This window comes from Girardinichthys multiradiatus, unplaced genomic scaffold (genome assembly GCF_021462225.1).
Source record: "Girardinichthys multiradiatus isolate DD_20200921_A unplaced genomic scaffold, DD_fGirMul_XY1 scaffold_53, whole genome shotgun sequence".
Lineage (NCBI taxonomy): Eukaryota > Metazoa > Chordata > Actinopteri > Cyprinodontiformes > Goodeidae > Girardinichthys > Girardinichthys multiradiatus.
The window spans coordinates 33555-56064 of NW_025917706.1; the positions used below are offsets into that span (position 1 = coordinate 33555).

Consider the following 22510-nt stretch of genomic DNA (forward strand, 5'->3'; position numbering starts at 1 on the left):
GAACTTTATCACAATATGCTAATTTTTTGAGAAGGACCTGTAAAGTTATAGGATGTTTTCACACCAGGAACGTCCTCTGGTCCGCTTGTTTGGTCCGGACCAGAAGCAAACTTTATTTTTTTCATTTGGTTCGGTTTGTTTTCACTTTGTACTTTTTCCAAATGAACTATTACTTGTAAACAAAGCCACGTGGGTGACGATCTTTGCTCCCATTGGACAGAAATGAAGGGGGTGGGACAGAACACAGACCCGGACAGACGTGCTGCGTCTGGAACCCGGTCCGAGAATACGTGCTGAACGCTGACGTCTCTACGTGTCCCACAACAAGCCAGTAGCGTTGCTAAGCAACACACAGCTTATCAGGTGTGATTACCTTACAATACACACCTTTGCTACCGGCTACGGTGGCTTTTTAGGTCCAAAGAGACGTACGCTTTTTGAAGTTGGTTCGGATCCGGGCCGGTTTGTATTCAGACCATAAGTGAACCGCACCAGAGTCCGTTTGGAAGCGGAGACCACCTCAAAAAGTGGGTCTCGGTCCGGTTGTTTGGTACGGACCAGGGTTCGCTTGAGTGTTTTCACACCTGCACAAAAGGTCCGGACCAAGGAGGGAAAACGAACTCTGGTCCGTTTAAAGCGGACCAAAAGTGGCCAGTGTGAATACAGCCATAAAATCATACCTGTTCAGCTGCGCGTTGCTTAGCAACACGTTGTGGGACAGGACGTCATTTACTCCTAAAGTATAAATAAATAGAAGGCCGCAAAATCTGTGTAGAATGAGCTGCTCTTGACTCTCAATAATATTTCTCCTTAATAAACGGCAGAAATATGCAGGACTGAGCAGCTGCGTGTTGAGTTTGAGTCTCAGCGGGAACACCAACATGAACCCCACCGGTCTGAGGTGATATAAAGGTTGGAGACCACTGCTGTAGATGACATAAAACCTCAGCTCCATCCATCAATCAGTCAGTCAGTTTGTGCAATTTTCCTGCATTTACTAGCTTAAATTTAAGATTCCTTCCCACATGTCCTCCATGCATATGTAGCAGGAAGCTACTGGAGGATTTGGTCCTCGTTTCCACCATGTTTTGTACGTAGCGTCATTAAAACAGCAACCACCTGGGTGCTGCTGACGGAGACGAGCACAACTAGAAAGGCAAAATGGTGGCATAATTTCAAGGATTTCAAGCGACTGTGTGAACCCTGAATAATGCTGAGTCTTAGTTTTGGAGGAGCATTTCTAGAAAACATGCTCACAACGAGTCATGTTGACAGGTGATGGATGGATGGATTTTTCTAATGATCACAATAACCACAGCGACCACAGCAAGCACCAACAGAACAGCACCGATTGGCAGACCCACTGTCAGTCCAAGGTTGTTTCCTCCAACCTCGGTGGGTTCGTCTGTGGGAGCTGTGGAGCAGAAACATCAGGAAGTGGTTCAGATATTCACTAAAAAACACATTTCATTTGTTACATTAATCAACAAGAAAAGGACGAAGACGCTACAATGAGAACGTTCTATTATCATTCTCTCATACAGCCAAGTCAAATTATTGGAAATAATTAAACAAACATAATAAATAAAGTCAATTATGTGGCAGGATTTCATATTTGTCCCAATATAAATCCTAATTTATTAGCTTTTTTTAGTCATTCTTGTCCTAATCCTTTTATTTATATCCTTTATTTTGAATTAGATGAAATATATTAAATAGTCTGCGGTCATAATGTGAGAGAACATCTACAGTAATGAATATCTGAGCAGCAGCTGTAGAAAAAGTCAAGATAAAATCCATAAAAACATTTTAAAGTGTCATGAAACAACAATTAGACTCACCTTCACCACATTACCTGTGTGATACTGCCATCTAGTGGACAAAGTCTGGCAGAACTTACAGTAGCTGTGTTTGGTCAAATAAAATCTGAACAGATTCATTTCTGTGGTTTATTCACCGTTTAATCATAAATATTTAATCATTAATATTCGTTCATTTGTGTGTCAGACGAAGCGTTTCTTGGAGCTGAAGTCTAGAGGACTTCCTCTCAACGCTCCTAATTTAACTTCAGTAACAGAACCGTTTATCTGGGACCTGTTCTCTATTCTTTCAGTTGAATTAAAATACAGAAACCTTATTTCTCTCTAGAAGATCTCTTCACTTCCACAGTGATGCTTCCCTCCACCCGGCCAGACACAGAAGCGCCGTTTCATTTGTTTTAAACTAATCTTCCATTTTCAGGTGTCCAGATGTTTCAGTGTTCAGCCAAAATGTGCAGCTAGGTGTTGCTAGGTGCTGCTAGGTGTTGCTAGGTGCTGCTAGGTGCTGCTAGGTGTTGCTAGGTGCTGCTAGGTGTTGCTAGGTGTTGCTAGGTGTTGCTAGGTGCTGCTAGGTGTTGCTAGGTGTTGCTAGGTGTTGCTAGGTGTTGCTAGGTGCTGCTAGGTGCTGCTAGGTGTTGCTAGGTGCTGCTAGGTGTTGCTAGGTGTTGCTAGGTGTTGCTAGGTGTTGCTAGGTGCTGCTAGGTGTTGCTAGGTGTTGCTAGGTGTTGCTAGGTGTTGCTAGGTGTTGCTAGGTGCTGCTAGGTGTTGCTAGGTGTTGCTAGGTGTTGCTAGGTGTTGCTAGGTGTTGCTAGGTGTTGCTAGGTGTTGCTAGGTGCTGCTAGGTGTTGCTAGGTGTTGCTAGGTGTTGCTAGGTGTTGCTAGGTGCTGCTAGGTGCTGCTAGGTGTTGCTAGGTGCTGCTAGGTGTTGCTAGGTGCTGCTAGGTGCATTCAGTTCCAGTAACAGCGGGTCAGAGAGTGAGCCTCTCCCAGCTAAAAAACACGAGTCGTCCCGTTAGCAGGAGGTTGTGACGCATTATTTCAAGGTAGTAAAAGACTAGCCTATGTAACATTTTATCATTTTAGGTTATAGTTTACAGATTAGTAAACTAATAATATATAAACTACAGCAACGGTGTCACAATCAGCGCAGGTTCAGAGACAGGGAGACGAGCCTAGTGCCCAGTGCCCAGCTATAAACCCAGTAAACCAGCTCACTGGCAGCAGAGAAACTAGAGATCAAGATACTGATGATGGAAAAAGAGATAAACAATAAGTTAAGTCATAGATATAATAGCCCAGGAACAACAATCTATTCTGTGTTTTCCAGATGAGGGCAGACCTGGGAAGGAGGAGGAGATAGAAAAGGATGGGACTGTGTGGACAGTTGTAGGAGAGGAAGAAAGTAGAGGGAGGCGTCAGAACCAGAACGCGTTGACAGAGCACCAGATCCAAGAAGCCCAGACCGTGTTCCTCTGCTTGGAGGACGCTGAAATGCTGATCCACGTTCAGGGCTGCTGGGTGGATGAGGCCCACAGAGTTTTAGGAGATGATTCCTCCTCAGAGTGTGGATGAGCTGAAGACATTTTTAGTTTATGTCCGTGGAGTGAAAGGAGGCGTAACATGGAGCTGTCCAGCTATTGGTCAGATTAGTAAAACGTTTTTTTAAATGTACTCATTAATCTGTATTATTTTTCAGTACTATTTATAAATAATAATAAACTTAATAGGTTTGGATCAAATACTGTTATTAATTCTTGTCAAAACCATCATTTTATAGCGTGCAAGAAAACCTTTAGCATTCTGACCGACGTAACGCGATGACATCATCACCGCCTCACATCCAGAATGCTCGCCGTCAAATTGACGGGCTTGGGAGTTCTGGTAGTTCTAGTGTTAACTGAACTAATTCTGGTCAGGATCAACTGATGGAGGACGTCTCTCCACCATGTCTGGATGAGAGACCAGCTTATTGAAAGCAGTGAAATCTAGAAAAACAAGCAGAGACTAAACTGGACCATCTCACCTGCTGGTAGCGTGACCTTCAGGAGGATGACCTGTATGGTCTCAGTTGGATCGGCTCTTTTCCTTCTGGCGACCCCGACATCACAGCAGTAGGTTCCAGCGTCGTTCAGCGAGGTGTTGGACAGGACGATGGACAGATTCCCGTTCCTCATCTGAGGGTCCATCAGCTGCACTCGGCCCTGAAACAGTGGGTTCTGGTAACGTTCATACTGCCGTTTCTCCTGATAGAAGAACACGTAGTCCTGCGTGTCGGACCGGTACCACTTCAGTGCTGTGATTTCTGCAGATTGGAGATACTGGCAGCTGAGAATGACGTCGTTTCCGGCCTCCACGTGGATCTCCTCATGTGACTCTAAATAAAACACAATCATCTGGATTCATTTCATCTATTGGTTCATATGCAACATGTTCATTTTAATAAATGTTCCTGAAACCTAAAGCTTTGGACCCGAGGAAACACGTGATCCAGAGGACCAATGAGCATCCAGCATTTGTTTCCTGTATTTTCAAGAACAAACCCACTTCCACAATAACTTTCCACTGTCACTAAAACGTCTTTCTCTCACTCACCACGACGGCCAGCAGTCGGCACTGGTTCCGCTGATCCAGAAACCTGACAGGAGACCCCGCTCAGTGTTATTATTGTTAGGGCCTCCATCAGCACGTGCAAATGTCTTGTTGGTGCCAGAGGTCAGAGGAGAATGGCCAGACTGGTTCCAGCTGATAGAAAGGCACCAGTAACTCAAATAACCACTCGTTACAACCAAGGCATGCAGAAGATCATCTCTGAACGTACAACACGTAGAACCTTGAGGTGGATGGGCTACAGCAGCAGAAGACCACACCAGGTGCCACTCCTGTCAGCTAAGAACAGGAAACTGAGGCTATAATTCACACAGACTCATCAAAATTAGACAATAGAAGATTGGAAAAATGTTGTCTGATCTGATGAGTCTTGATTTCTGCTGCAACATTTAGATGGTCGGGTCAGAAACATGAAAGCATGGATCCATCCTTCCTTGTATCAACGGTTCAGGCTGGTGGTGGTGGTGTAATGGTGTGGGGGATATTTTCTGGGCACACTTTGGGTCCCTTAGTACCAACTGAGCATCGTGTCAACGCCACAGCCTACCTGAGTATTGTTACTGACCATGTCCATCCCTTTATGACCACATCTTCTGATGGTTACTTCCAGCAGGATAACATGTCATAAAGCACGAATCATCTCAGACTGGTTTCTGGAACATGACAACGAGTTCACTGGACTCAAATGACCTCCAGTCACCAGATCTCAGTCCAGTAGATCATCTTTAGGATGTGGTGGAACGAGAGATTCTGTGTGATGCTATCATGTCAAGATGGACCAAACTCTCTGAGGACACAACAACTGAGACAGACAGAGCAGGGATTTGAACCAGCAACCCACTGGTTACAGGACGAACCTCTACCTCTGTCGCCACCATCGGCCCAACAGAAATGATTTCTTATTCATTAACCAGGTTTCTGCATGAATCTGAATTTAATGGTAAATAGAATCAAACTTTTTTACAATGATTAATAAAGCACACACTTTAAAAGAGAAAAGTGACCCATCTACCAGGCTTGTTGACACAGAAACAATATTCTAACCTAAAAAAGAAAACAGCCAACCCAAACATTAAGGAACTATGATCCTGTCTTTTGTTTTGGATCTACAATGATTTATAGATCCCCTTTCTGCAAATATTTGGTTCATTTCAACAAAACTTTGCATGTTTCTTATAATATTCAGTAAATATGGAGAAATTTGTCTTTAAATAAAAATTGGTCCCTAATTCTTTTTAACTTGACAATCTTGGTCCTCATGGCTAAAAGTTTGGACACCACTGGTGTGAGCAATTTCTCACAGTCTGTGAAAATTGACACATATGACCTAAAACCAATTTCCAGGCTACCTGCCCTCTCTATAGCTGCTGAACTATTAATTAGCTTTGTTATGTTACGCTGAGACAAACGAAGCAGCAAGAAGTTTGAGAAATTGTTGGTATTAATGTTTACTCACCCTGAAATGTTGCGCCGCACAGCAGCAACATCCCAACTAAAACATAAAGGTTTCAGGTATAAAAAATAACAAGAAGAAGAACTGAAGTGTAATAAACAGCGGCTGTAGGAGCTAAACATGGAAAATGTAACCCAGAAAGAATAAAAATAGCTTCCATAGACAGACAAAGTTACCTACAGAGCAGCCTCAGTGAAGCCGTTTCCTCCATCCTGCTACTGGGGATCTGAGATCAGCTCTGACCAGTTTATGGTGAGTGAAGCCCCGCCCCTTCCTGTGTCACAGAGACGTCGTTTCCTGTCGTTTGAGCATCCTTTCTGACGGCACCATCACATGAACAGTCCTGAAAAACAATTTCAGCAGGTAATCAAAAAGTATCTCAGGTTTTCACTATTTACTACGAGACCTAGAATGAGCATGAACTCAAAAGGCTTCACTTGTCTCAACCATGTTGACCCCTAGGTGGAAAGTGATCGCCCTCCAGCTCCATAAATACACAGCAGGAGATGAATGACACTGCACACAGGTGCGCTACCTGCCACTGGTCGGCCATGCCCTCCAGCAGAGATCCTCGGTTTGAAGGGAGAACACACAAAGACAGACGAACACCAGGAATAATACCAGTTTTAATCTGCTGACATTTTCCCACAGACTATATTCACTTGCACTAAACTACACACCTCCAGGTACCTTTTAAAAAACATACTTGAGGGAACATCTGCACCTGCTCAGCCTCAGAGTCCAATTAAAATGCTGTAATGCCTGCCAGTAGGGGGCGATGTCTTTGACAGAGTGGAGACAAAAACCTAAAAACATTTCCCCTGATTCTGAGCACAGAAAACATTGGAGGATATTTGGTAGCTGGGTTTCTAACACATAAGTTGGACAGGGCCTAAATAAAACCTGAGGACGTCCTGCGATGGCGTGACTTCACTAACCTCTGTCCAACCTGCCGTAGTTACTGACAATGGAGCTGCTTCCTGTCTTGTACATGAACTAAAACATGTTTTTCCAAATGGATCATACCTGTAAAGTGTTGCAAACTGATCTGTATCCAGATATGAGCCTCTTTTATTTATCTGAAGTGAACCCAACCCAGCCTGGGATCTTTCTGTATGGAGTTTACATGTTATCTCCGTGCACTTTTAGGTTCTCTCCAGGTACCCTGGCTTCCTCCCACAGTCCAAAACACATGACTGTCAGATTAAAGGTCTCTTCAAATTGTCCTCAGGTGGCTGCCAAGGTCGGCCCAGTTATTAGTTTTAGTTTGTTTTTTCCCCTTAATAATAAAAACCTCCATTTAAAAACTGCATTTTGTGCTTACTTGTGTTGTCTTTAACTAATATTTAAATTCGTTTGATGATCTGAAACACTTAATTGTGACAAACATGCTAAAAAATAAGAAATCAGGAAGGGTGCAAACACTTTTTCACACGCTGTATGCAGCAAAACCTGTGGTGGAATTAAGGGCTGCATCGGGCTGAACTCAGAGGATCTATCTGCTCGACACACACCGAACAAACACCAGGACACTTCAACACACCCTCCACCCAGGTGACAATGCTGTGGGTTCACATTTCACACATATGGCTCCTACCCTGAAGTCTGAGTGGGGTTTGGTTTGAGGCAGGTGGCAACTGATGATGCTGGAGCTGCAGGAAAAGACCGTGGAAGAAGTTCCAGAAGGTCCAGACATGGAGAGTCTGCATGGCTGCTGCAGCCAACAGACAGGTTTATATTCTGGAAACACGGATCAGCTCAAAGGGTGAAAGGAAAATGTACATTAATAGTTAGAATAATCTCTAGGATACAGGGTTGAAGTCTGCCAAGAAGGTTTAGCATCAGATGAAGAGTGGTTGTTCTGCAGCAGCCAGATGATTGGATAGCTGGACAGGTGTCGTGCCAAGACCTCCAGCAAAGATCCTCTAAGGGTCGTGTTAGAATATTATATTTCATTAGGAAACATTTGCATAATATTTGAACAACACTGGTTCTCAGAGGTGAGACACCGTTTCTTCTTCCATCCTTTTGAGAAACAAATGATTCATCAGTCGAGAGGAGCAGAAGTTTCTCGACAACAGTTATAGTTTTATCGTGTTCAAATTTACTTTATTTTATTCCTTCAGAAACTGTATGATTTTTACTAAACAGGAGGCCTGAGGTCAGCAGCGCGTCTCTTTGCTGCCTTAAATCCTTTTTTCCGTCTCTAAAATCTATTTAGGTACATCTGTAAAAAGTAGATTACCACATAAACTCCTGATGATAGCTTATTACTTTTATATTTCTTTATTTGGGGGAAATCTTTTTCAAATGTTTTTTTTTTTTTTTGGACAGGCATATAAGATCTTTTTAATCCACATCTATTGATTCAAAAGATTGTTCAACTTATCACATAAAAGACTATTTTAGCTGAAGCAGTGAAGTATAATCCGTGTTACTAGTAACTAGGTAAATAAATTAATAATGTTAATGTTTAATAATAATGTTTCTTGTTAGTTTGTAAACTCTTCAACAGAGATATTCATTATTGTTGCAGTCCTGTGCTTCGTAAACTCTGTCTTTAAATTTGAGCGACGTAAATAAATGTTAATAAATGTTAATAAAAGTTAATAAATGTTAATAAAAGTTAATAAAAGTTAATAAATGTTAATAAATGCCCCCTGTCGGTTATTGGGAGATAAACTTCTTAGGGCGAGCGCTCATGCGCAGGCGCACTCACGCAGAGCTGAATGTTTTAGAAAGAAAAGAAGAAGAAAAAGTTGGCACGTCCCAATAAATGGGCATCCAGCCCCTGAACTGGGACAAGGCCTCCCCGGTCCTACAAGCAGTGAATTTCTCTCTCTGGGATCTCATGGAGGCGCTAAAAGTTTCTCCATACTGGACTGTTTTCTACCTGGCGCTTAGATTCATGGAGCGGACATCTGCAGACAGCCCCGCAGGTGAGTAAAGCTTCCTTACAGCCTTTATTTAAGCTGAAGGTGGACGACGTCCTTGTTGACACGTAATGGCAGGAAAATGGATGAAACATTTACAAAATACAATTTCCACCCACAGAAGGTGCACTGAAATGATCTGAATATCGTTCATAGTCGTCATTCTTGACAGAAAGTGAATCTAATATAGATTCATTACACAAAGGGAACATTTTTAAGCCTTTATTTCTTGTAATTAGCCCCGAGCAGCTAAGCGCTAAATGAATTGCCTTTTTCGCAGCTTTAACATATTCAAAAACTCACCAAACGTGGCGGAAGCATCAGTCGTGCGTGGAATTTAAGTAGAACTCCCCGAGACCTAGCTAAAACTCTCTTGCACCGATGTGCCACGCAGACGCAGACGCCATCTTTTTCTTCTTCTTCTTCTAATTCCTTTTTTTTTTTTTTTGCAAACCAACTTAAGGTGCCTTTACCGCCACCTACCGGTGGTGAAGCTACGGATGTCAATGATGGAGGGAACTTAATTCACACACATTAATAGTGAGTGTGTGTGTGCATACACCTACAAACACACACATTTGTATGAATATGTAAGCACATATGCATATATATTCATACTTTCAATACGACTAAACAACCTAATATTTCTTTTTTATTTAATTAATTGATTCCTAACAGATTTTGATTCCTCTCCTAAAAAATTAATTAAAGAAAGTACTTTTCCCTTTCTGTTTAAAACCGACTTTAAATGCTGACGTTCTTCTGGATATTTGCTATAGTCTAAGAAAACATGCTCCAATGTTTCCATCTGATTACAATAAATATAAGTCCCTGTTTCATGTTTCCCTATCTGAAAAACAGAACTATTAAGACCTGTATGACCAATTCTAATCACTTCTTCTTTCCTAAAAATCTCACTGAATTCACTTGTTCAAGTTTTTGATTGTAAAGATTCAAAGTAATTTCCTTTTGTCTTCTGTAAAATAGATAACTTGGGTCTTAGCAACAGACATTTTAAAACCCCACTTATTTGCCAATCTTCCACTTTCATAATTGCATCCTGCATCTTTTTCTGTAGAGACATAATATTATGACCCCGTACCCAAAGAGCCCCATCATCTGCATATAAAGATTTCCATATACATATATATATATCTATTTGATCAAATATGTCATTTTTCATTATATTAAAAAGAATTGGGCTACAAACACTGCCATGTGGTACCATTCTCTATCATATATCTAGTGGAGTAGGCAGCCCATACTCTTACTTCTATTGTTCTCCCAAAGAAAACCCAGTCATAAATCTTACCTCCAATACCAAGTTTTCCTAGTTTAATCAATAACCCCTCTTTCCATAACATATCATAAGCCTTTTCTATATCAAAAAACACAGCTACAACCATTTCTTTGTTTGTTTGAGCTTTCCTTACTTCGGATTCCAAGCACATTATTGCATCCATCGTATTTCTCCCTTTTCAAAAACCACTTTGAAAAGAACAGATTAAGTTTTTACTTTCCAGGAAATATGAAGGTCTATTTATTACAATTCTCTCCATTATTTTCCCTAATTGAGACATAAGAGCTATAGGTCTATAATTTGAAGGGTCTGTTGCATTTTTACCAGGCTTCAACACAAGAATTATAATTGATTGTTTCCATGCTGCAGGAATAATCCAACTCTCCCAAACCAGATTAAAAAGTTTCAAAACAGCATCAAGAGATTTATCACTTAAATGTTTTAACATTGTAAACAGACCCCATCTTTGCCTGGTGTTGACTGTTTAGCATCAGATGTAGCTTTTTTCAGCTCATAATGACTCGTACTCGTCGTCTTCCGCTTTATCCGGGACCGGGTCGCGGGGGCAGCAGACTCAGCAGAGATGCCCAGACGTCCCTCTCCCCAGACACCTCCTCCAGCTCCTCCGGGGGAAGCCCAAGGTGTTCCCAGCCCAGCCGAGAGACATAGTCCCTCCAGCGTGTCCTGGACCTCCTCCCGGTGGGACGTGCCTGGAACACCTCCCGAGGAAGGCGTCCAGGAGGCATCCGGTATAGATGCCCGAGCCACCTCAACTGGCTCCTCTCGATGTGGAGGAGCAGCGGCTCTACTCTGAGCTCCTCACCCTATCTCTAAGGGAGTGCCCGGCCATCCTACGGAGGAAGCTCATTTCAGCCGCTTGTATCCAGGATCTCGTTCTTTCGGTCATGACCCAAAGTTCATGGCCATATGTGAAGGTAGGAATGTCAGCTCTCTCTTCACCACAACGGACCGGCACAGCGCCCCCATTACTGTGGCAGCCGCACCGATCCGTCTGTCGATCTCCCGCTCCATTCTTCCCTCACTCATGAACAAGACCCCGAGATACTTAAACTCCTCCACTTGAGGCAGGAACTCCCCTCCAACCTGAAGAGGACAAGCCACCCTTTTCCGGTCGAGAACCATGGCCTCGGACTTGGAGGAGCTGATCCTCATCCCAGCCGCTTCATAAGCTGGACCTCAGGGTGGGACGGGTTGATGGCTGTTTGGTCAGAACACTGGGTCGGTTCTCCCTGTTGCTGATTCATACCTGTTTCATTCCTACATTTTATATTTCATCCCTTCTTACGTCCGTCTCATACCAGTAGAAACATGTAGATGAATTATGGAGATAAATGGTCCTAAAACCTTTCAGATCTCACCATCCATTGGGGGACTGGTTCCTATCTCCAGGGTCTCAGAGAGGTGGGGTCCACCCTGGACAGGTCTTCAGTCCATCACAGGACAGACCAGCATGGACACACTCACACCTCAGGACCATTTAGAGACCAGTTAACCTAATGGTCATGTTTTTAGACTGAGGGAGGAAGCTGGAGTACCCAGAGAGAACCCAAGCCTGCACAGGGAGAACCTCCAAACTACATTAGAAAGACCCTGGACCAGGATTCTGACCCAGGACCTTCTTGCTGCTAGATAGAATGAGACAAAGTGACCAGCAGGCGTGTGAAGGTCCAACCAGCTGCTCTGCTGTAGTTCCTAGTAAACATGGACCCATATGAGATTCTCATGGTGGGATAACCTTCAATAAATATACCATGGTTCTACCGGACCGTGATATTAACACTAACAATGTTTAACATGATCTGAAAACTTTAACTTCAATCATCTGTTCTTGGTTTTCACTGTAGATTAAATCTGATGTTGATCAGCTGATAATTATCTGAAACTTTATATCAGAGAAGAACCAATCAATCAATCAGCCAGAGATGAAGCTGAGAGGTTTTACTCTTCTCTGGTCTGGGAGAGGTCAAAGGTCAGGTGAGGCCTGGGGGCCATAAAAGGTCAAGATCTGGTTTCAGCTATAAATAGACAATAATTATAATGTTTTAATCAACTAGAGTCTGTTTCTAAAGCAGCATTAGACAGTAAATTATTAATCTTCTTATTCTGAATGTGGAGCTTTAACATCTCTGCTCTGTGATGTTTCCTCTCCTGCAGATCAGAAAATCATCAGCGCTAAACATGGAGAAGAAGTCATTCTGCCTTGTAGACCAGCTGAGAACAAAGATGTTGTAGTTGTAAAGTGGATCAGAACTGATCTGGAGTCAGATCAGTTTGTTCTTTTATACAGATCCAAGCAGTTTGATCCAGAGGTTCAGTCTCCATCCTTTAAGAACCGGGTGGATCTGAAGGACGTGAAGAATGGAGACGTGTCTTTGGTTCTGAAGAAAGTGACGACTGATGATACAGGAAGATATGAGTGTCGAGTTCAGAGAGGAAATAATCAGGACACTAACCTCATCAGCACCATTGTTCTGATAGTTCAAGGTGAGTCTGTTTGTTACTGGATCAGAACTTCCAGCAGCTTCCTGGTTCTTGACATGAGAGAAACATCTCAGATCAGATGTTTGTGTTTTCTAAGGTCTGTTTCTCTCTAGCTCAGGGGCCATTTGTGGCCCTAGGATGGATTTTGTGGCCCCTGGACCACATTTCAGGAATGGATCCAGTCTAGTTGGCCAGTCCAGGCAGCTGGTGCTGAGATGCTTTTCAAAGAACCTTTTAGAGTCAAATTTGACTGATTCCAGAAAGATGCAGACAAGTTGAAATCTTCTTAAAATGGAGTTAATTCTTGTCTTCTTCACTGATCTGCCTCCATGCTGCCTGGGAACCGGTGGACATGTTCTTCTACGAGATACCTGCAGTGTTGATGAGACTCTGTAGAAAGCAGCTGGTCTGAGATCAGAGAGCAGATCATCAGTCACCTCCTACCTGACGGATCAGAATCACACCTGGTTCTGTTCTGCAGGGAACAAAGAGGATGGAGGGAACAGGAATGGACTGATAGTTGATCTGGTTCTGCTGTTGTTCCTGTTCTGCTGCGCCGTAGAAGACAGAAATATTCATCATCAAACCGAACCCACCTCCATTATCAGAATCTGAAGTTGAGAACATGACTGGACCATGAAGGTGATCATCCAGGACAACCTGTGAGAAGTTTTCAACATGAAGGATAAAACTCATTTCTACCTGATAGTTTCTCCCTGATCCAGTCAGAGATTCCTGACAGTTTGGACTCGTTACTAAAAGTAAATTTAACATCTTAAACCTTCTCAGATTCAACCAGCTGCATTTAGGACGTTTCTGACACTGGAAGCATTTATTTTAAAAATCTTAATATTTGTTTCTGTGTCTTCATCATCAGGTCATACAGCTAAGATGGAGAATTGGGGTCATTGTTGATAAAGAATAAAAATAATCTGGACTAGAAGATAAATCAGAGATTTCTAGATTAACTTCACATCTTTTCAAGATAATACTTCCCTGATGTCACAAAGTTGTACATTTGCAAGAAAAAAAGGATAAGTTTCCAGGATTTAAGACATAAATTTCTGATATTAAAACTAAGATATTCTCTAATGTTGTAAAGTCAGATGTTTGCATGAAGAAACGTAGAAGTTTACTGAGATTATAAAGTCAGACTAAAGTACCAGAAGTCCTCTAAGATTAAAATGGTAAATTTAGGAGCTGCACATCTGGACATGTTCCAGAGGTTAAATGGTACAGCCGTGTTCTTGTCCTGTATCAGAACCACTTCTCCTGGGTTCAGACCCACCATGAACGTCTCTAAGAGGTTCTGGAAAACCCGCCTGTAGCAGCGAGGAAGAAGCTGCAACATGGCTGCATCCAGTCTGCAGCTGGGAGATGTTCTGATTCTGGAGGAGTCTGGATCTGCTGTTTACATGCTGGGAAATATCCAGATGTTCATCCCATAAATGCTCCACCTCAACCTTAGAGGACTTCTGGGATTTATGTTGCAAATAATTTAGAAAACCTTCAAGTTTCAGACTTTACAATGAAAGAGAAAATCTTAGTTTAAATATCATACATTTATAGTAACTGAGATTCTCATGGTGGGATAACCTTCAATAAATATACCATGGTTCTACCGGACCGTGATATTAACACTAACAATGTTTAACATGATCTGAAAACTTTAACTTCAATCATCTGTTCTTGGTTTTCACTGTAGATTAAATCTGATGTTGATCAGCTGATAATTATCTGAAACTTTATATCAGAGAAGAACCAATCAATCAATCAGCCAGAGATGAAGCTGAGAGGTTTTACTCTTCTCTGGTCTGGGAGAGGTCAAAGGTCAGGTGAGGCCTGGGGGCCATAAAAGGTCAAGATCTGGTTTCAGCTATAAATAGACAATAATTATAATGTTTTAATCAACTAGAGTCTGTTTCTAAAGCAGCATTAGACAGTAAATTATTAATCTTCTTATTCTGAATGTGGAGCTTTAACATCTCTGCTCTGTGATGTTTCCTCTCCTGCAGATCAGAAAATCATCAGCGCTAAACATGGAGAAGAAGTCATTCTGCCTTGTAGACCAGCTGAGAACAAAGATGTTCTAGTTGTAAAGTGGAGCAGAACTGATCTGGGGTCAGATCAGTTTGTTCTTTTATACAAATCCAAGCAGTTTGATCCAGAGGTTCAGTCTCCATCTTTTAAGAACCGGGTGAATCTGAAGGACGTGAAGAATGGAGACGTGTCTTTGGTTCTGAAGAAAGTGACGACTGATGATACAGGAAGATATGAGTGTCGAGTTCAGAGAAAAAATAATCTGGAAACTGACCTCATCAGGATCATTGGTCTGATGGTTCAACCAGGTGAGTCTGTTTCTAAAGCAGCATTAGACAGTAAATTATTAATCTTCTTATTCTGAATGTGGAGCTTTAACATCTCTGCTCTGTGATGTTTCCTCTCCTGCAGATCAGAAAATCATCAGCGCTAAACATGGAGAAGACGTCATTCTGCCTTGTAGACCAGCTGAGAACAAAGATGTTCTAGTTGTAAAGTGGAGCAGAACTGATCTGGAGTCAGATCAATATGTTGTTTTATACAGAAACAAGACTTTTAGTGATGAGGTTCAGTCTCCATCCTTTAAGAACCGGGTGGATCTGAAGGACGTGAAGAATGGAAACGTGTCTTTGGTTCTGAAGAAAGTGACAACTGATGATACAGGAATATATGAGTGTCGAGTTCAGAGAGGAAATAATCGCAGGAAGAGATCCATTCAGGACACTGACCCCATCAGCATCATTGTTCTGATAGTTCAACCAGGTGAGTCTGTTTGTTACTGGATCAGAACTTCCAGCAGCTTCCTGGTTCTTGACATGAGAGAAACATCTCAGATCAGATGTTTGTGTTTTCTAAGCTCTGTTTCTCCAGGTCTGCAGCTTCTGTCTGCATTAGATGGACAGACACAAACACTTCAATGATTCATGGTCTTCATGTCCAACAGAACTGAGATCTGATGGTTCATTTTCACCTAAATCTACTTTCTAAACACATCAGGCTCAAAGAAACTCTGAAATCATCTCATCTGAATTTAAAAATACTATTTATTACAATAAAAACCACAAAAATGATCAATTATCTGTTTTAGAATCAGAAAAAGTCAACAATGGTTGCAGATATGAAGATGAAGGTAACGTTGAAATGAAGTAAAACTAGAAGCAAATATTTCCTGTAAAACTGTAAATCTGTTGGTGTTTTTACCTCATCAGCTGCAGCTCTAGAAAATCAATCAATCAAACATCAACTAGAACCAAATGAAGTGAAGGAAGATGATTGAATCAATATGATCTGATTCTACTGATGGAAACATCTAAAGACATGTCAGACCTGTCCATCTCATCCATCCAACTTTTACACCTGGAGAAATATTTATGTTTATTATCAGGCTAAAAATCATCATATCTCCACCTGTTAATGTTAGAAACTAGGAGAGGGTTAGAAATCTGCACTTTCCAGCTTTGAAACCGGACCGGGACGTCCCAGAACCTTCTGACCCACCAGGCTGTTGGTTCCACTGTTGGCTCTGAAAGTTGGGCTGTTTATGTGGATGACGTCCCCTGAAGAATAAAATGAGACCAAAACAGCATTCATCTCAGATTGTTTCATAGAGGTCATGGCAGGGGTCCCAAACTGTAGCTCAGGGGCCATTTGTGGCCCTAGGAGGGATTTTGTGGCCCCTGGACCACATTTCAGGAATGGATCCAGTCTAGTTGGCCAGTCCAGGCAGCTGGTGCTGAGATGCTTTTCAAAGAACCTTTTAGAGTTAAATTTGACTGATTCCAGAAAGATGCAGACAAGTTGAAATCTTCTTAAAATGGAGAATGTTCCAGTCGGTCCAACTCAGTCCATGTTTATTGTTTCCTTTCAATAAGAACCACAAACGGACCTTTACTTTCACTCTGTAGCAGACCTGGACACAGCGTTATTGAACTTGGTTGAATAAAGTTTTTCAAGTGATCCACATCCTCCCTGCTGTTGAGAAAATACACAAAAAGACGAAGATGACAGAAAACAATCAAACTGAAATATTTGGGATGTTTTCTCCTGTTTTTCTTCTCAAAGATTCGACTCAGAACTCAGATGATTCATTGATCCATTTTCTACAGAAATCAGATGATTTTGTTTCATTAATAAAAATATTAAAATGTAAGGTATTCAGTTTATTATTATATTCTCATTCTAGAGCTTTGTATGGCAAACCATTAAAGATTTAAATGAGATTTCTAACATAAAGATATTTAGTCAGTTTAATAAGGTGATAGAGCTGCTCTATGACCTGATGCTGTATAGAACATTTATGACTTTGACCTTCAGGGGAGCAGCTACCATCTGACAAGGAGTTTAGCTGCAGACTTCATGGCTGCTTCACTGATCTGAGCTCCCTGCTGTCTGGGATCCAGTAGACATGAACTTATTCTACCAGATCCCTGCAGTGTTGATGAGAGTCTGTAGAAAGCATCTGGTCTGAGAGCAGAGATGATGTGGGACAGCAGTTCCTCTATCTTCATCTACCTGACAGAAAATGATGTGGGACAGCAGTTCCTCTATCTTCATCTACCTGACAGAAAATACTCACATCTGGTTCTTCTCTGCAGGAAACGAGGATGGAGGGAACCAGACTGGACTGATAGTTGGTCTCTCTGTTGTTGTTGTTGTTGTTGGTGCTGTTGTTGTTCTGGTGCTCCGTAGAAAGCAGATCCGTTCATCACTGAAATCTAACCCACCTCCAGCAGAAGAAGCTGAAGATGAGAATATGGTGACAGGTCCATAAAAGTATGATAATCTAAGTCAACCTGTGAGAAGGTTTCAACTCACCAACATGAAGATAAAACTGATTTCTGCCTGATTGTTTCTTCCTGATCCAGTCAGAGGTTCCTGATGATATTAACACAATCTAAAACATGCTCAGATTCAACCAGATGCATTTTAGGAAGCTTCTGACACTGGAAGCATTTATTTTAAACATGTTCATATTTGATTTTGTACCTTTTTAAAATCATCAGGTCATAGAGCTCAGAGTTTATAACCTGAAGCTTAAACTTGACGTTCTCGGTGCCTTTTAAAGCTTTTTTAGAACAATTCAAATAAGTTAGAATGATCTTTTTTCTTACAGTGAACCCTTCATCCTTATATCCTCATTGTTCTGCTTCTTCTCTGCTTTATAATACAATATTTGCTTTGATAGAGACTCTTTTCAACATGTGTTGTAAATATCATGAGGTTACGGTCTAAAGCTGCCCCCTTGTGGCTGTTTTAAGCTATTACTTTGCCTTTGTCCAATGTATGAATTTATTGTATGTCTGTTTATTTCACAGTAAATATTGCTTATTGCTGCATACTAATAATAAATATGTTTATTTGTATTTGAAATGCAGAGCAACCACAATGCAACATATTCATCTGTACCTGCTGTTACGTGTGGAGTTAATAAAGAGGCTTAAACAAATCCTGAAGGTATCTGCAGTCTTTCTGAATGAAGGTTTAACTCAGACTTTCTACATCCATCAAATCATATAGAGCTGAACTTCAGCCCTGTGATTTTCATAAGTTCTGCTCCTCAGACACACCTCACTGCTCAAACTCTGCTCCTTTATGGTCTTCTGCTGCAGGTTCTCACATTTAGGTGGAACCATCGCTTTCCTCTCTGATCACATAGTCTTCACTTGACATCTACGTTTTACAATATTAATAATCATGAGGACTTTGAGTTGTTCATGTCCTGTGTTCTTAAGACCACAAAATGTTCTTTAAGTAGTACTCTCATTGTTTATTTAATGGTTCAGAAAAGACGTCCTCCCTCCCAGGGAAACATCTGGCTCTACCTGCTGCCAGCATCAGCTGGTCCAGCTACCAGTTATCCCATCACACCAGGAGGCGCAGCAGCAGCTCATCAGGTGAGGAGGAACCAGCCTCCATGGTGGAAGGAAGGCAGACTGACTGGAACGTAGGATGTTTCTTCAGACAGCCGCCCAGTGCAGCTCTGGTAATGAGCTCCTGTGACGGAGAGAGACTGATATGACCAGCGGCACTTTGAAAATATGATTAAAAATAATGAGGAAGTTGGAATAATAGGTTGCTACATAAAACATTTTAGGAAATATGTTTTAAAAGTTTGGAAACTGATATATTACAGGAAATATATTGATTAAAAGCTAATAAAACAAATTCTCAGCATTTCAGCCTTAATATGGACAGAAACTCAATTTGAATTGTTCAGACTGAAAATGTATTCATGTCATTTTAAATGCATGGGTTTAAAAATGAACTTCAATAAATTGAAACTGAATTTGTTTCAAAATGTATTTTGTTGTATTGAAAATTCAGTTTAATTACTTTAACTTTCAGGTCTATAATTCAATTTAGTTCCAAAATTCAGTTTTTTGTGTCACACATCCGAGTCCTTGAGGAAAGCCACAGATTAATCAAACACAGATTCATTGATTTACGTTTCACATCAGAATAAACTTCCTTTACTGCATTTTGAGTTGGAGCAGTGCAGCAACATGAGCTTGGTGGATGTCATTAGTGTTAGAAATAATGGAACAGCTCTGTTTCCATCACTCTGGTATTCTACCATTTTATTCTGCAGTTGTTTCTTAATGAGTTTTTCTGTTCTCCATAAAAGTCATATTTTCTGTCTCATTTTTGTTCAAACCTGCAGGGCCACATGTTAAAAGAAAAAAAAGAAAAGCTCAGTGAGAAACTATAAAACAATGAATTTACTGACAGCAATGCAGAAAGTCACCATGAAATACATTCAAGTAACATTTAACTACTTGAAAATGGTCAAAATGAACAAATATGTTCTGTAAAAGTATGAATCAGAGACATGTAGATAATACAAATCTTTAGATGGAAGCTGATGTTTGGATCTGGAGAACGAGCTGAGAGCAGGTTGGTGGACATCATCTGGACGACCTCAATGAAGAATAGAAAACATCTGGTTCTGGTGAGATTTCTGAAAAATAAGCAGTTTAAATAAAATTATTCCTAAACAAAATACTATTTATACAGCAACACAAAAGCTGCATCAGTATCTGAACCCTCTGTAGTTTCATGTTCAGACTCTGCTCCACTAATTACATCCTCCAGTCTGCTGCAGCTTCATCGGCTCCCAGTGTCTTCATCTAAATCTAGTCTTAGAGGACCATATTCTTCTACTGTTACAACTGTTATAAGCAATAAAATTACCACAGGGTTACAGATGCAACTGTTTTAATGGAGTTTAATGTGAGATTGCTGCAGGATTTTAGATTGTTGTGGCTCTCTGGGTTGATACTGAGGTTCTCTCCAGTCCTACAGGCTCTTCTGTGCTGTTTATGTAGTTATACTTTCTATATTGTATCTGCATGTTTTTCTTCCTCATTGCATCTGTGTGTTTTTATTTCTGCTGATTTTTATGTATCTAATAGTTTTGATGAGTTGGCTTTTATATTTGTGGTTTTACATGTTTACACACTTTATTGTATTATGTTTCTGTTAATAAATGTTTGTAAAATTGGGGAAACATCTGGTCTCAGTCATGATTCTTGGAATAATTTTGTTTTATGTTGCTGTAATTATCAGTTATTAACGGAGGTGGTTCTACATTGAATTAGTCCCTGGGCGAGACCCCTCTCAGAAGGAGTGTTTCTGGGGTTAACAACATCTCTTGTTTAGTTTAGTTGGAAAATGAAGTGAGGAGTAGCTCTTTAGTACATCCTGTGTGCAGTGTGCATGGCTGCGGCATCTTCTCACACCAAACAGGGTGCCTGCAGCTGCCAGGCACCCTGTTCCCCACACAGTGATATGATAGATAATGGCAAACTACCTTTGCAGCACAGATTATTTTGAATTCCCTTTTTTGTAAGTGCTCGAGCCACCCTCTATGTGTCATAGCAAAAATGTGCCCCAGTTCGCCCGTGCCAGAAATCGTCACTGATTTACTAGGTATAAGGATAGGTGGTGGTACCGGTTTGGCATTTCTGCCTTACCCACCTTGCACGGTTCCACTATGCAGGCTGCCGAGGGCCACCCTTCAGTGTGTTTTGCTCCATTATCCCCAGAACATTTCAAGGTAGAGGAGCAACAGTAGGGACATCTCCCTACCGTGGTCTGCAGCCTGCCTAGGATACCTATTTTTCCCCCGCTCTGTCCTTCCTTTGGAGCCAGAGCCAGAAGCTTTTGCTTAGCCTCCTCAGCAAGGTCGCGGAGAGCTAAGGAAAATGATCTCATCAGAGCAGAGACTGAGATGACAAACTTGCTGCTGTGAATAGCGACAACAAAGGTTCATAAACTGTAACTGTCCAGAAAAGCAGCAACAGAACAGAACAGAAGGAAAAAATCAAAAATTGGATCATTCATAATGATGCAGCGCAACAACTCCTGCCTGTTTCAAGCACCGCAGAAAAGAAGATCTGTTTGCTTTTACTCTTGTTCCACTGGGGGCAGTAGCAGCCAGCCAGTAGCACACAAACTTTCCTCATTTAAATAGGGCGATCTGCTCCTGTTTTGCGCCTGTTATCATTTGAACACGAAACATTCAAAGATCACAAGCAACATGCCCACTTAATGCATGTGCAAGTTTTTTGGAATCTTTGAAGATCAGGACCACTGTACATGCTCTCTTTCATGCTCTAGACTTGAAAACTCAGCTCAGAGTTCATCAGCTTATCTGTGCTTCTCTCATAGATGAAGCAGCTGTTTTACTTTTCCTTCCCATAGAAATGACTCCTGGATCAGTGCTTCTGTGTTCTCTTTGTGTCTCTGCTCTGTTCTCTCAAACCTCCAGTCGGTTGTGGCAGATGGCCGCTCACACTGAGCCTGGTTCTGGTTCTGCTGGAGGTTTCTTCCTGTTAAAAGGGAGTTTTTCCTCTCCACTGTCACTACATGCATGCTCAGTATGAGGGATTGCTGCAAAGTCAACACCAGTGACTGTCCACTGTCTCTACATGCTCATCCAGGAGGAGTGAATGCTGCAAGTCACTGACTGGATGCAATCTGCTGGGTTTCCTTAGACAGAAAAACTTTTTATCCAATTTGAATAAATAACTGAATCTGACTGAACTGTTCAATGGTTAGGATTAATAGGAATGTATGAACCTGACTTTGTGAAGAGCCTTGAGACGACATGTGTTGTGAATTGGAGCTATATAAATAAATTGAATTGAATTGAATTGAATTGAATTGGAGATATGTGGATCATCCTGTCCAACACCACGCTCAGTGACCAAGGAACATACCACTGTCTCATCGTCATGGATACTGAGACGAAACACAGTATCCGCCTGGAGGTTCGACCACCAGGTGAGTTTGTGGAGTTCAGTTTGTTGGTTTTAATCCAGGATTGGGAACATTTGAGCACGACTAGCAAAGATCTTTACCTGCTATAGGAAGCCTATATGAGGCCGGGCCCACAGTACCATAGATATTCATCCATGTTAGCTGCTGCCTTCCTGCAACCAGGTTTAAATGTCATAAACACGTTTTTTAAAATGGAGATACATTTAAAACTGAGGTGCATCCAAGTAAGATAAATACCTGGAGATCATCACCTTCTGTGTTTTAAACCAAAGCAACAGTTAAGTTGATCTCAATGTTTTAATTTTTCTAATTAAACCTAAAAAAAAATAGCAAAAGAAGTAAAAGATTAAGAGGAAGGAGAAAAACTTTAAAAAGATGATAAAACTCTTTCAGAGCATTTCTACACCTGGGCTCAGGATCATCTTTGATTTCTGATGTCCCCACCTACAGGCCAGGATAGGTATTACAGCATTTAAATAAATATCCTGAGTTGTTTAGCTGGGGCCAATTTATCCTGCTGCTGCTGTATTATTTCACTAAAATACAGATGTAACATAAATACTGTCACAAAGTT

At 41.3% G+C, this 22510-nt stretch overlaps 2 protein-coding genes and 1 long non-coding RNA gene across 8 annotated transcripts; 1 reads left to right on the forward strand and 2 right to left on the reverse strand.

Annotated features, from left to right (window-relative positions):
• Positions 1-527: 527 nt before the first annotated feature.
• On the reverse strand, positions 528-9246 carry LOC124865241 (coxsackievirus and adenovirus receptor homolog). 5 transcript variants are annotated; one of them, XM_047360202.1, is made up of 5 exons: positions 9117-9246; positions 6061-6223; positions 5884-5919; positions 3844-4194; positions 528-1414 (listed from the first exon to the last, which is right to left on the reverse strand). In XM_047360202.1, the coding sequence occupies exons 2-5, from the start codon at positions 6089-6091 to the stop codon at positions 1254-1256; spliced, it is 579 nt and encodes a 192-aa protein (XP_047216158.1). In that variant the 5' UTR covers positions 6092-6223; positions 9117-9246; the 3' UTR covers positions 528-1253. The 5 variants fall into 5 exon arrangements, 3 of the variants coding, with proteins under 3 accessions (XP_047216158.1, XP_047216159.1, XP_047216157.1); XM_047360203.1 differs by having other exon boundaries at positions 6057-6223; XR_007037518.1 differs by lacking the exon at positions 5884-5919.
• Positions 8566-15725, forward strand: LOC124865240 (coxsackievirus and adenovirus receptor-like). 2 transcript variants are annotated; one of them, XM_047360199.1, is made up of 3 exons: positions 8566-8819; positions 12289-12443; positions 15222-15725. In XM_047360199.1, exons 1-3 carry the CDS (start codon positions 8657-8659, stop codon positions 15573-15575), a joined length of 672 nt encoding a protein of 223 aa, XP_047216155.1. In that variant the 5' UTR covers positions 8566-8656; the 3' UTR covers positions 15576-15725. The 2 variants fall into 2 exon arrangements, with proteins under 2 accessions (XP_047216155.1, XP_047216156.1); XM_047360200.1 differs by having other exon boundaries at positions 8595-8819; positions 12289-12712; positions 15512-15725.
• Positions 15726-16615: 890 nt separating this feature from the next.
• On the reverse strand, positions 16616-18283 carry LOC124865242. The gene is made up of 2 exons (XR_007037520.1): positions 17213-18283; positions 16616-17166 (listed from the first exon to the last, which is right to left on the reverse strand). It is a non-coding gene; the product is annotated as an uncharacterized LOC124865242 (long non-coding RNA).
• Between the last annotated feature and the right edge of the window lie 4227 nt (positions 18284-22510).